Raw genomic sequence first — 13,892 nt, forward strand, 5'->3', positions numbered from 1 at the left:
AGCAGTATTGGGGAGCTCAACCCTCTGTTAACTTACCCAAACGGGTATCAGGTGCAAATACTGGAAGAACCTCACCTTGCATGGGGGTCAATATCCAACAGCAAAAAAATCCAGTAGCACACTGAAGATGCAAGCCGTGAAAAAATTGTGTTTTATTTGCCCAAGTACATATAAACAAGCAAAGAGCAACATTTCGGGTCCGGAGGGTCCCGAAACATTGCTCTTTGCTTGTTTATATGTACTTGGGCAAATAAAACACAATTTTTTCACGGCTTGCATCTTCAGTGTGCTACTGGATTTTTTTGCTGCTAAAACAGGTGCACGGCAGAGCTCTAAGTACTTTCTGTCCAAAAATGATTGTGTTTCAAACATGCACTACTTGTGCACCATGGTCCTAAGCCTCTCCCAAAAATAAAAGACTACATACAGCATAATGATCAGAGAACAATTTATACAAATATACCAGGCTGTAATTGTGCAACTAATGCACAGATGCAATTCCTGGGCACCAATTAAGCCTGCGTCATCTGTACTTACTCTTTAAGTTAGTTTAGGATCTTTATTGACTGCTGCTGCTGTAGAAAGCAGCAATCGTGAAATAAGAATTTTAGCAACAGCCTTTCTACAGCTACCGCATATGCTGTAGGCAGTACAGTTCCCATATATTGAATCGTGGTGAAAATAACCCATTGACTGCACTCAAAGTTGCACTTTGCTCACTGCAATTGCAGATGTACATGTGCCCTAGAGTGTGAATTTAAGGTTAATACTGTACAATACAGAGGCCAAAATCAGCAAATAAACCAGAAAATCCAGCATAGGAAGTGGCAAACTGCACAATGGAGAGATAATGCTGAGGCGCACATATTGAGACAGTCAGTACAAAATCAGTACAAAATCCTAGATAAATATTTTTCCTGTTAAATAAGCAAAGAAAGAAGTGAGATGCAGTTACCGTTGCCAGGGTGTACAGGTTTGGGAAAGTTTTGGTTGGATAAACTGGTCTCATGTAAGGCGAGTGTGTCCCACATGTTCCTATTGAGAATAAAATAAAAATAAATATTTAACAGTGTTACTACAAACACAATTCATTATGGAGAGAATTTTTTATGCCTGTGGCAATTCCATAGCTTCTACGTGTGATTTTATGCACAGCCTTTCTCAGCAGCTGATGGGGGATGCGGAGATGCTGGCAGCAACAGCACAAAATAGAAAGCAGACTGAGGGTTCATATGTTGCCTAGTTTTTAGGTAATTAAGCAAATTATCTTAGAATACTATTGTCAACATAGATTCTGAGGTTCCCACTTACTTAGTTTATCTATGTTGGGCATCACCTTTTGTCCTTTCTTCATATACGAAGCACGGAACCCATCGACCGAGAAGATAATCAGAGGGGGGCGGACAAAACTGAAACAAGGATTTACAGATGTTACAAGGGATGAAACCTAAACAGAGAACGTATTGCAAATTATTCAGTGGCTAACTGGCCCATGCGTGAGGCCTTCCTGACCAGTATCTACCCATACCCATCAATAATAACTAATGAAAAATTAGTGCTACAACATAAAGTTCTCCATCTGGGTAACTGTAATTTGGCTTCTGCACTGTTCCCTATATAAAAAGCCTCCTAGACTTATATATACTAGAGTTCCAACATGGGCCCAAACCGAGCACAAAAATCATATTATTCCTTATAATGTGAAACAAACAAATCCATGTATATTGGAAAATTCCTTACTATGTCAGAGACAAATTCATGGTTACTGGGCACACTTAGGCCAATGCAGCAATTCAACCTGATGACCAAACAACCCCATTTGTAGCCAGTTGGCCAATGCAAAATGGCTCAGTTTGACCTTTCAATGGATTATTTTGATCTTTCAGCAGTTCAGCGTAGGGCAAACTATCATTTAATTGATAGCATGTGGCCAGATTTCCCTATATGTCTGTTAAAAATAAATTTTGAAGCCATATGACACTATGGGGCCCATTTATTAATGTACGATTGAGTCCGAATATTAAAAAATTTGAGAAGTGTGCGTATTTTCTGTAATTTTTTCCACAACTTTTTCGTACTTTGTGACAAAAAAAAGTGACAATTTGTGCGACAAAAAATCATATTGTAGCAACGAGTTCAAAATATTTGTTATTCATTCAAGCTTCGGTGTTGTGACTTTCCTTTGGCCAGGTTGGAGCTGGAGTGCCATTGAGTCCTATGGGAGGCTTCCAAAAACATGCACAGAAGGTTCAAAGTCAGAAAGTTTTCCGCGCCTTTTACAATCGTTCGGATACAAAAATTTTGGAACTTTCGAATTGCACCACAATATTTTCGTAAGACCACGATGTGATCCAAAATTTTCATATCCAATATGTTTTTTTCCCCGCTCGTACTTTTTGAAGTCTGAAATTCGTACTTTGATAAATCAGCCCCTTAAAATTAAGCCCCCTTTATCCTCAAACTTTCCTTCCACAATGCTCAGGATCAAGATCAAGCTTAAACCGGCCTTCAATTCCCCTTTGAAGAGCGAATGTTAAACACAAAAAAAAATCTTACCCCGCTGGACATTCTGGATTTTTCATTTCTTCACAGTCATCATCTGCCCAATGTGTACCCCCTACAATACAGAAGAAAAGAAAACAAAAATGAAATATATGAATAAGACAGGGAATATTAAGTGTGGGTTTACATGATCTAGATTTAAGCCAGGGACACTGGGTCAAGGGATTCAGAGCTGGTCCAAGTTAAGACTTTTGAAACACTGAGAGAAGCCAGCTGATTAACAGATCAGTCTTTGCTGGAAAAGAACTGATTTCTGACAATTGTTTAAAAAGTCAAGGCCAGAAGTAGAAAAAAAGGGACCAGCAGATCCTGCTTTCAACAGACACTCCATCATGTAAGCAACTAACAAAGTTTACTCTAGTTCTTGTTCATACAAAATACTAAGGGCAAGTAACGTTCCAACAGCCCCCCAAACAGATTACTAGTTCTGCCATTAGTTCTGCTTTAAGATTGCTGCTCTTGATATTCCCCAAAGCACAAAAACGAAACCAACGTCAGTTGCACATGATTCATGCTGTGTTTCGTACCCACCCGCGACAGCCCCCAAACCGCAATGAGTAATTCAAGGCAAAGACAAAAGATAACTGTCCGAAGGCAAAGGGCATTCAGTATGCAGAATCTGCTCACTTGCTTTCAGCATTATCATACACACTGGAGGCCAAAAAAATTCAAAGAGGTTTTGAGAGTGAACAGTAATTCATAGTGCTAAGTAGATTACAGAACAAGAAAGGATAAAAAAAATGGAGGAAGGAAAAAATAAATTGAGATATTTAGGGCCTTTTATGGTTTATACTATCTGTTCTAGTTTATATAAGTCAGAAAGAAGGCAGAACCAGAACAGAAGATGCCATTTACCTTTGCATACTACTTGATAGTTAGTGCAACAGTCGCCTTTAGTTAAGCAGTCTTCAGAGCAGTGGCAAGCATTGTCCTCATTCCGAGTCTCTCCGCAGCGATCCTTGGTGCATTCCCAACCACGGCCTGCAAGAATGGGATATTAGAAGTGCCCTTAGTGTTCCACTACTTGAATAAGCTATAGTCACAGAACTACTATGTGACCTCTTTCAACAGGGGATATACTGTATTATTCCTGCCTAGAAACTCTGGGCCTGGGCAAATGCCTAGATAGGCCTAATAGCAATCAGTCACTGTCCACAACAGATGGGGTGCTCACCTGTGGGATGCTCCACCCTGCCTGGGTAATATCAGCCCAAGACCACACCCTGCCTGGATAATATCTGTCCAAGACCACACCCTGCCTGGATAATATCTGCCCAGGACCACACCCTGCCTGGATAATATCTGCCCAGGACCACACCCTGCCTTGTTATTACCTGTCCAAGACCACACCCTGCCTTATTAATATCCAAGACCACACCCTGCCTTATTAATATCCAAGACCACACCCTGCCTTATTAATATCCAAGACCACACCCTGCCTTATTAATATCTGTCCAAGACCAAACCCTGCCTTATTAATATCTGTCCAAGACCACACCAATAAGATGGCATCTTGCTTTCAAAAGGTGGAAATACAAAATGGACCCACGCATAACCAGCTTTACTGGACAGAAATAAATGGGATATTAACACAATTGAATCACTTTGAATTTATTACTGCACTTTTAAACATATCCAGTCTAGCACTAAAAGAACATCAACTGAAAAAGGCATATTCCCAGAACAGTATTACCTAATGCCCCTTTCCCGCTGATACAGTTTCTTCTCAGCTTGGCTCTGACCTAATAAAAAGAAAATTCTGCCCATGTTACAGGCACACACTATTCATGAACTCAGTATATAAATAGCAGCCAGACAAGGGGGGATCTGAGCTGAGAGAAAAGGGAGACTGTGCCCCAAAGCAGAATATTTGGAAATGAAAGAAGCAAAAATTGGAACATAACTCTACTCAGGGATTTGAATAGCCAAAGCAGACCCGAATACAGATTTAACAACAGCATGTTTAATCCAGAGGGGAGTGTCCTTGATGCTGTCTGCTAAAGAAAATATATATTTTATACATTTTTTTTAAATTATTGTTATCATATATAAAACAAAGAGAGCCATAACTGTAATGGAGATCGTCCTACTTCATTGGCCCTTTAGGGCAAAGACATATGTAGCTACTTCTTTAATTTGGATCTCCATACCTTAAGTATGTGCAAAACATTTAACATCAAATACAGGACTGTTTTGCCACCAATATGACTTTATGCAGTATTTATTTATTACTTATTGCATTAAAAGAAGGGGTTATATTTTACCTTTAAGAAAAAGCCAGGAAGGGTAAAGCTGACGTACATAAATGCACAGTGTGTTTCAGGAGGTACAACAGCAGGAAAGCCCAAGTGGGGCAGACACACGTTAGCAGGGCCCGGCCTTACAAACCTCCTTATGTCCTATTACCCAATTCCTCACGCACAAACAATCTGAGCACTGTTTGACTTGGGAACATGTTCCAGTCGTGTCCTGAGCCCCTTAAAGTCTCATAAAAAGTGACTTTCACTGAGACTAACATGTATTTATTAAGTGGTTTCTTTAATTAGAGAGAGTGGCGACCCAGACCAGATGAAACACAACCACCTCCCTCATTCAGAATCCTAAAAGCCACATGTATGCTGGACTCTACTTAACCCCTTCAACACACCTACCCACAATACACTGCTATTGATTTATCATCATCGTTTAGACTGTCTTTTCGATACTGTAGTTTGCATGGGCACCAATGTCAAAAACATAGTTGTGTGCGAGTTACAGATTTTATATGTGCAACATACAAAAACATAATATCATTGGACAGAAGGTCATATTTATTTTGTAGTCACTATATATATATATATATGTATTAATATTCACCCTCGGCAGAACTAAACATCTAGAGCATTGTTATCTTTGGCATTTTTAATTATTACTATAAAAATGGCTGCAGTCTGACACCAAGATACATCTTACATTATCAGGTCTGAAAGGGCTTTTGCCCTGGGTTCCCATCATGGCACAGCCTTTGAGAGTAAATTATTATTTTATAAAAAAGTAGAAAGAAAAGAAAAAAAATCAAACTTTTTTACAGGTACAAGAAAATCAGTGGGGTCTTTGGGTGGATTGTCTGTGAATAACTGCATGGCCAGAAGGACTGAGGTGGGAACGAGCTTGTCCCACCTTTAAAATTGAAATATTAAAAGATATGCAACTAATTAACTAACTAGCAACCCTCCTTCTGTTGTCTTTATTACAATGCATAATTTTTTATTTTCCCTTTTCACCTTCTGACCATCTCAATAATAAAATGTGGTCATCTTATCTATAAAATGTGTCACTGATGGAGTTGCCACCTTTAGTCTAGTCTTTTACCTGCCATACATGATAGGGGGTAGCAAAGGTTGTAAGGCTGATGGCCCATGGAGCAAGATCTCTGCTACTGCAGATGACCAACTGCTCCATTGCTTCAGTTTTCCAAAAGCTGCGTGCAGGGGGAACATTTGCACAACTTCAGAAAGCTGAAACGATGCGTTGGCAACTAACTCACTCTGGGGGGTGGGCAGGGTGGCACTACTGGATCTGGAAAGCTAGCTGCGATGGGGAGGATCAGGGTAGGATAATGTGCCTACAAATGTACCAGCAAGTACATTACCAGTAAATTTGGAGATATACAACTAGGGTGGTACCAGATGGCAGCTCTAGTCACTGACCACACAAAGATGTTTTTAGATGCTCAAAACAAAGGAAAAAACAGTTTAGTATACAGTTATCATAAGTGAAGCCATCTCTCTTGCATACCTATCTTTAGACAATGTTCATCAAAGTCTTCGCAGCAGCTGTTGTAGCTTTTACACAGGTTGTCACAGCGGCAGGCAGGGGCTTCGGCCTCCATGAGTTCAAAACATCTTCCCTTGCAGGACCCAGAAGTTCTAATCCAAGGGGAGTCTGAAAGAACTGTGGGAAAGACCAAAAGGAAGTTATGAACTAAACATTTCCTGTATATCACAAAGCAAGGCATATAATGTTCACTCCTGCCTTCTTTGGAATAGTTAGCGGGTCCATTACAGATATATGGACCTGTAAGTAGATGGTGAGATGTGAGATATATGATCCCATAAGTAGGCGGACAAAGTGGCATCCCAGTCAGGGTCAATGAGAAAGGCCATTGTGAATTAGTGTGGTGCCCATTTGTGCAAGCTCCAGCTTTAGCAAAGTCTTAGCTGTTCAATTTAGAAGACACTCTATGGATCATTAAGGTGGCAACTACTGAAGCCAGACACATTTATTGAACACTATCACCCAGATCCTACTGGCACGTTGCAGGGTGTTTCTGGCAACTATTTCAAATATTTCACAAAATATAATAAATGCAGATGCAATGCTGTTATTGCTTTAGCTTTATAACTAGGTAACAGGACACTGTTGCATTAAGACAAAATATGCTTTCTGTGGCCAAGGAATATGTCTTGTGATTGTGCAATGATAACTGAGCAGTTCAGCCTGCTTTAATTAAATGTGTACAACGGTTTTCATTTCTTTGTTATTCTAGATACGGGACAGATGAAATGGAACCAAACGCTGACCATGTAGAAGGAAACATGCACATAGTACAAATAACCATAGATGTACAGAACCAAGAGGCACTTGCAGATGAGTAGGCACTGCAGTGTTCCCCAACCAGTGGCTCAGGGGCAACATGTTGCTCACCAACCCCTTGGATGTTGCTCCCAGTGGCCTCAAAAAAGGTGCTTATTTTTGAATTTCAAGTTTCGGTTGCATAACAACCAAGTATAATGCCAAATAGAGCCTTCTGTAGGCTGCCAGTCCACATAGGGGCTATTAAGTAGCCAATTATAGCTCTTATTGGCACACCCAGGAACCTTTTTCATGCTTGTGTTGCTCCCCAACATTTTTTCCATTTAAATGTGGCTCATGTGTATAAAAGGTTGGGGATCCCTGACAGATCAATGCTAGCCACACAGAGGGCAGGCGAGTAATTGCACAAGTACACTGCCCAGAGAGGCCAAGGTGAGTGGTACCTACAGAATAAGTAAGGAAAGATGTACCCTGCGCAGGCTGTAAGACAACTGGTACATACAGAAATAACCACAGAATTAGTGTAGGATTAACCACAGAATTACCCTGCCTAGATAGACAGTAAAGTACAGTGGGTGGTACATACAGGAGTAACCACAGGTACTGGAGTAACCATATAGTAGTAACTACAGGCACTGGTATTGGACAGGGCCAATCTCTGTTCCGAGAGCAAAAGAGGCATCTGCCCAGGGCCCACTGATTTTTAAAGTGGCCCTGGGACTGGACACTGCTTGTCCTGACTACTCACGCCACTGAAACACCGTAGTCATCTCTCCTCCCGCCAAGACTCCAATTCCCATAATGCTTTGCATATTCTGCACTTAAAAAGGCCATTTCTTTAAAAAAAACAGCATTGTTTCCCAAAACCAAAATGCGGGTTCTATTGCCCTTTAAAGAAGTGTGCTAAGTACCGTGGGACATAGAGTTTCGGCAGGAGGAGAGCTGATCTATTTTACATTTCTATGTTCTTCATTTCTGTAGTCTGGAAAGCTATGGCAGTTGCAATCTTTAATTTACAAATAACTAACTGTCATTGTTTTTTTTCTTTTTTCTTTTGGTTAACATCCCCATACTTGCTCGCAAATCTTAAAATTAGCAGATGCCTGCTTTATAAGCACCCTTCTGACCTTGACTAGCAACTCCCAGACACCTCTGGAAAGAGTTCACATTACTAACTCATGTCCGTCTTGCTGCCCGAAGGAGGCCTGCCCAACAAAGTATGGCCTGCAGCTTATCTACCTAGTGCCGGAGCCATCAGGCCTCAGAAAAAAGAAAGAGATTTGCAGGTCTGCCCTGTGTTGCCTTGGGACAAAAGCTTCATGGAAATCAGGTACAAACGGGTCTGAGTAATTCTGTCATTGAGTCACACAGCACATATAGTGCTATATAAATATACATACATAGACAAGTAAAGGATCTATTATCCAGACATGGGGTTTTCCAAATAGATTTTTCAGTAATTTTTAGTACAGGTATGGCACCTCTTATCCAGAATGCTCGGGACCTGGGGTTTTCCGGATAAGGGATCTTTCTGTAATTTGGATCTCCACAATTTAAGTCTGCTAAAAAACATTTAAATACTTAATAAACCCAATAGGCTTATTTTGCCTCCAATAAGGATTAATTATATCTTAGTTGGGATCAAGTTCAGGTACTGTTTTATTATTACAGAGAAAAGGGAACCATTTAACCATTAAATAAACCCAATAGGGCTGTTCTGCCCCCAATAAGTGGTAATTATACCTTAGTTGGGATCAAGTACAGGTACTGTTTTATTATTACAGAGAAAAGGGAACCATTTAACCATTAAATAAACCCAATAGGGCTGTTCTGCCCCCAATAAGGGGTAATTATATCTTAGTTGGGATCAAGAACAGGTACTGTTTTATTTTTACAGAGAAAAAGGAAATCATTTTTAAAAATCAGAATTATTTGCTTATAATGGAGTCTATGGAAGATGGCCTTTCCGTAATTCTGACCTTTCTGGATAACGGGTTTACGAATAAGGGATCCCATACCTGTAGTCGGCTAAAAGTCATTTAAACATTAATGGGCTTGTTTGTCAGTTTTCAAGTTCCTGAATTTGAGATTGTTTTTCTAAATTGAATAAAGTATAGAAAAGAAAAAAAAAAGTAAAAAAAAGAGATAAACAACAGTAACAAGTAAAAATGGAAAACACAGTTGCAGCGGCTGGGACCTGGATTTTGGTGGACTGGGGGTGTGCACTCCTTGTATATTTTGTGGGTTTTTATGATTGCCAAGTAGTTCAAGCACATATAGCAATGAATAATTGAGAATCATTTCAAATCCAAGTTTTTTTAGAGCAAAAAAACTAGAATTGTAAGAAAAATTAAACTCGAATGTTGAGAAATCTCCCCCTAAATAAACAAAAAAGGATGGTTTTGCCACCTATATGGCCACCAACTATTACAGACGATAAGGTACCTGAGCACAAAACGGTCACTAAGACAAAATTGTAACCTCCATGCAGAGTCTGGGCTTATTCAGACTCCAGCTCCATTGGCACAAACAATTTTGAGGCAAAAGGGGCACTAAGTATTTTCAGTCAAAACTCTCAAGACTGGCAGCACAGGTGCATTATGGGAAGGTACAAGTTTACCACAGACTGCCAGGTGCATTATGGGAAGGGAGAAACTATCCACTGGCTGCTTAAGCACATTACAGTATGGCACAAAATAAACTCTGGATGCTGGAGTGCATTATGGGATGGTACTAACTAGACACTGGGCTCCTCAGGTGAATTATGTGAAGGTAAAAATTAACCACTGGCTGCCCAGGTGCATTATGGGAAGGGAGAAACAAATGCCTAGGTGCATTATGGGATAACTAGACACTGGGCTCCTCAGGTGAATTATGTGAAGGTAAAAATTAACCACTGGCTGCCCAGGTGCATTATGGGAAGGGAGAAACAAATGCCTAGGTGCATTATGGGATGGTACTAACTAGACACTGGGCTCCTCAGGTGAATTATGTGAAGGTAAAAATTAGCCACTGGCTGCCCAGGTGCATTATGGGAAGGGAGAAACAAATGCCTAGGTGCATTATGGGATTGTACTAACTAGACACTGGGCTCCTCAGGTGAATTATGTGAAGGTAAAGATTAACCACTGGCTGCCCAGGTGCATTATGGGAAGGGAGAAACAAATGCCTAGGTGCATTATGGAATAACTAGACACTGGGCTCCTCAGGTGAATTATGTGAAGGTAAAGATTAACCACTGGCTGCCCAGGTGCATTATGGGAAGGGAGAAACAAATGCCTAGGTGCATTATGGGATAACTAGACACTGGGCTCCTCAGGTGAATTATGTGAAGTTAAAGATTAACCACTGGCTGCCCAGGTGCATTATGGGAAGGGAGAAACAAATGCCTAGGTGCATTATGGGATGGTACTAACTAGACACTGGGCTCCTCAGGTGAATTATGTGAAGGTAAAAATTAGCCACTGGCTGCCCAGGTGCATTATGGAATAACTAGACACTGGGCTCCTCAGGTGAATTATGTGAAGGTAAAAATTAACCCCTGGCTGCCCAGGTGCATTATGGGATGGTACTAACTAGACAATGGGCTCCTCAGGTGAATTATGTGAAGGTAAAGATTAACCACTGGCTGCCCAGGTGCATTATGGGAAGGGAGAAACAAATGCCTAGGTGCATTATGGGATAACTAGACACTGGGCTCCTCAGGTGAATTATGTGAAGGTAAAGATTAACCACTGGCTGCCCAGGTGCATTATGGGAAGGGAGAAACAAATGCCTAGGTGCATTATGGGATGGTACTAACTAGACACTGGGCTCCTCAGGTGAATTATGTGAAGGTAAAAATTAGCCACTGGTTGCCCAGGTGCATTATGGGAAGGGAGAAACAAATGCCTAGGTGCATTATGGGATAGTACAAAATAAGCCCTGATTGCTATAGCAAGCTTTTGCCAGATGTTTCTAAGCAACAGTCTCTTGTTGGTATAAGCACTTACAGGCAACTGCCACAGCAGGCACCAAAATTGCTTTAGCTACTTTTTGAGGCAAAGTTGCCCTGTGTGCCACTGCCAGTTCCAAAATCCTCAGGGAAGCGCTAGGATGTTCCTAAATACAGGTTTTTATATTGATCAGTCACAATACTCCCATACTCCAAGTCCGACACAGAAAGAAACAACATGCGCAGGTTTAGAGGTACACACCTCATAAAGGCACCCTTCCATGTCTGAGCTGAAAGGTCTGTTATTGCAACTCTACTCAACATATAATTTAGAAGGCGTTATGTAGTGTATGTTATGAAATGCCCCTGGGGGCAAGTGTACCTAAGCCAGACCCCTAGGCAGGTTAAAACAAGGGCCCAGAAACATAAAAATGACACCAGGAATTTTCAATCAGATAGCAGAACTGCCACTTGTGTGTATCGGCGGCGCGATTTCGGGAAATCGCCAAAAAAGACTCGCAAGGCTTTTTCGGTGATTTGCGCGAAATCGCGCTGCCGCGTGTGCCATCCCACCGGCGACTTACATTGTCGCCGGTGGGATGGCAGGGGAAGGCAACTCGGGGAGATTAGTCGCCCGCAAACAGGGAGTTTTGTCGCGGGCGACTAATCTCCCCGTGTGCCAGAGCCCTTAGGGGCTTAAACTTAAATCTTTCGCTGTCCACTGTTTTAAAGCAGGGGTGCTTAACTCTCTTAAAGGAAAAATAGACCAACAAAATAAATAATCAACCAACAGATAGGTCACTTAACATGATATAAACTATTACTAGGATCTTGCCAAAGTGGAATATATTTATCAGTAAATATTGCTCTTTTGCATTTTTTTCCCCTTGAGCCGCCATTTAGTGATGGGCTGTGTGCTCCCTCAGAGATCAGCTGACAGGAAGTGATGCAGCTCTAACTGTAACAGGAAGTAGTGTGGGAGCAACAGGAGGAACTCTGCCCATTCATTGGCTGATGGGGCCTAGCATGTATGTGTGCCTTGGCTTGTTTGTGTGCACTGTGAATCCTATGATCCCAGGGGGCGGCCCTTAGTATATAAAATGGCAATTTTCTATTGAGGAGTACCCAATAGCAAAAAGTATATTTTTTCTGAAAATGGTTTATTTAGATGAAACAGGGTTTTACATATGAGCCGTTTATGCAATATAGTATCTAGAAGAATTAACTCTAAAACAACTGGACTTTTCTGAGTTTTTCATTCGAGTGGCTGGGTTTACTTGGAAGGGTTGAACTTAACGGACTCTGGTCTTTTTTCAACCCTATGTAACGTAGAATGTATAGCATGTTAATTATGGCACCAATCTATAACCGCTACAAACAAACAAATTTCATTTTATCTAAGGAGAAGGAAAGGTAAAACTCAGTAAGCTTTATCAGAAAGGTCTATGTAAATACAGCCATAAGCACTCACAGAAAGTGTTCTCTTTCAAAAGAAACAGGATTTGTTGTCACGCAGTTCTCTCCTCTCTCCTTCAAGAATTCTAAGAACGCGCCCCCCCCTCCCCCGTTTAGGAATGTGGATCTGAGCCAATCCGCAGGAAGCTTCCTCATAGTCTTACAAACTGAGTATGTACACCAGTCTTGGTCTTGGTGCAGGAGTGAGGCATTATGGGAATTTTCTTTACACAGCTCAGTGTTTTTTTTCCTATGAGGCTTCTGAACAGGAGAAATATGGGGAGACTTAAGGGCACTACTGAGAGAACTGAAGGGGGGGGTTAATGTGTCAGGCAACCCCATTGAATATAATAATAACCTTAGCCCCCAGGCTGGTGCTCCTGTCTGCTAACAAGTACATTGGCCCCGGCAATCTTCTTTCGTGTCCTGGATAGGGCACAGGCACAGTCCGGGATTCTGCCTTTTTTAGAAGGATTCAGATTCAGAAGAATCCACGTTCCTGACCAAACGAAATCTGAATCCTTAAAAATCACATGACTTTGCGTCACAGAAACACAGAAGCTGAACATTTTTAACCGAGTGCGGTTCTCTTTAATGCTTCAGAGCCTAATTTGTATAGTCCAATTCAGCTAGATATTCGCCCTAATCTTTCACAAAGGATTCGGGTTTGGGCCAAATCCCAAAATAGTGGATTCAGTGCAGCTTAAAAAAAATATAAAAAAAAAAAACAAACAGGGGTAGATATGGGGTAAAGGGTTAAGAATCATGGTGCAGTTATATGGGGAAACAGATATATATGTCCCTGATAGAAAAAGAAAATCCTGTTTCTAAGTATTTCTCAGGAAAACTGGTTTATTAAATAAAGTCACCAAGTGACTAGGCAATAATATTTCCAAGTAGCATTTATTACAGATACCCAAGAATATGGGAGTAGGAAGAGATCAAAACAAGTTGCCACCATCACTATGAATACATAACGTTGCTTTTCAATACCCGACACCGTATCCCCACAGTCTCAGAGCTCCCCGGAGGACATCATTGTCAGTAATGTTTATGACTGGAATAGGAAACCTCAAAACCAACATGGTATGGAACGTTTACTTAACCTCCATCGGCTGAAAAAGCACCATGTCTCCTACTGACAATTATCTAATTTATAAGGACATGAAACATTCTGAGCAAACAGCCAACCCAACCATTACATGCAACTCAACAGAAACAAGCGCCGGCCAACATAACCATTGACGGCAACCCAAGAAAAAACACATTTTCTACCCTCTGACAGCTCTTTCTGTTAAAACACCTTGGTGCCCCCCAACGCCTGGGGTTTCTTTCCATTCTAACTGTGAAGGATTCTTGGAGGCAA

At 41.1% G+C, this 13,892-nt stretch overlaps 1 protein-coding gene across 4 annotated transcripts in view; it reads right to left on the bottom strand.

The window, feature by feature from the left end:
* enpp2 (ectonucleotide pyrophosphatase/phosphodiesterase 2) overlaps positions 1-13,892 on the bottom strand; it is a 52,974-nt gene that overhangs the window by 20,353 nt on the left and 18,729 nt on the right. For all 4 annotated transcript variants that reach the window (XM_012964658.3, XM_012964657.3, XM_012964659.3 and 1 more), the window contains 5 exon segments: positions 6,340-6,495; positions 3,418-3,543; positions 2,557-2,617; positions 1,312-1,409; positions 956-1,035 (listed from right to left, as the gene is read on the bottom strand). In XM_012964658.3, the coding sequence (XP_012820112.1) occupies positions 956-1,035; positions 1,312-1,409; positions 2,557-2,617; positions 3,418-3,543; positions 6,340-6,495 (521 nt within the window).

Source organism: Xenopus tropicalis, chromosome 6 (assembly GCF_000004195.4).
Source record: "Xenopus tropicalis strain Nigerian chromosome 6, UCB_Xtro_10.0, whole genome shotgun sequence".
Classification (NCBI taxonomy): domain Eukaryota; kingdom Metazoa; phylum Chordata; class Amphibia; order Anura; family Pipidae; genus Xenopus; species Xenopus tropicalis.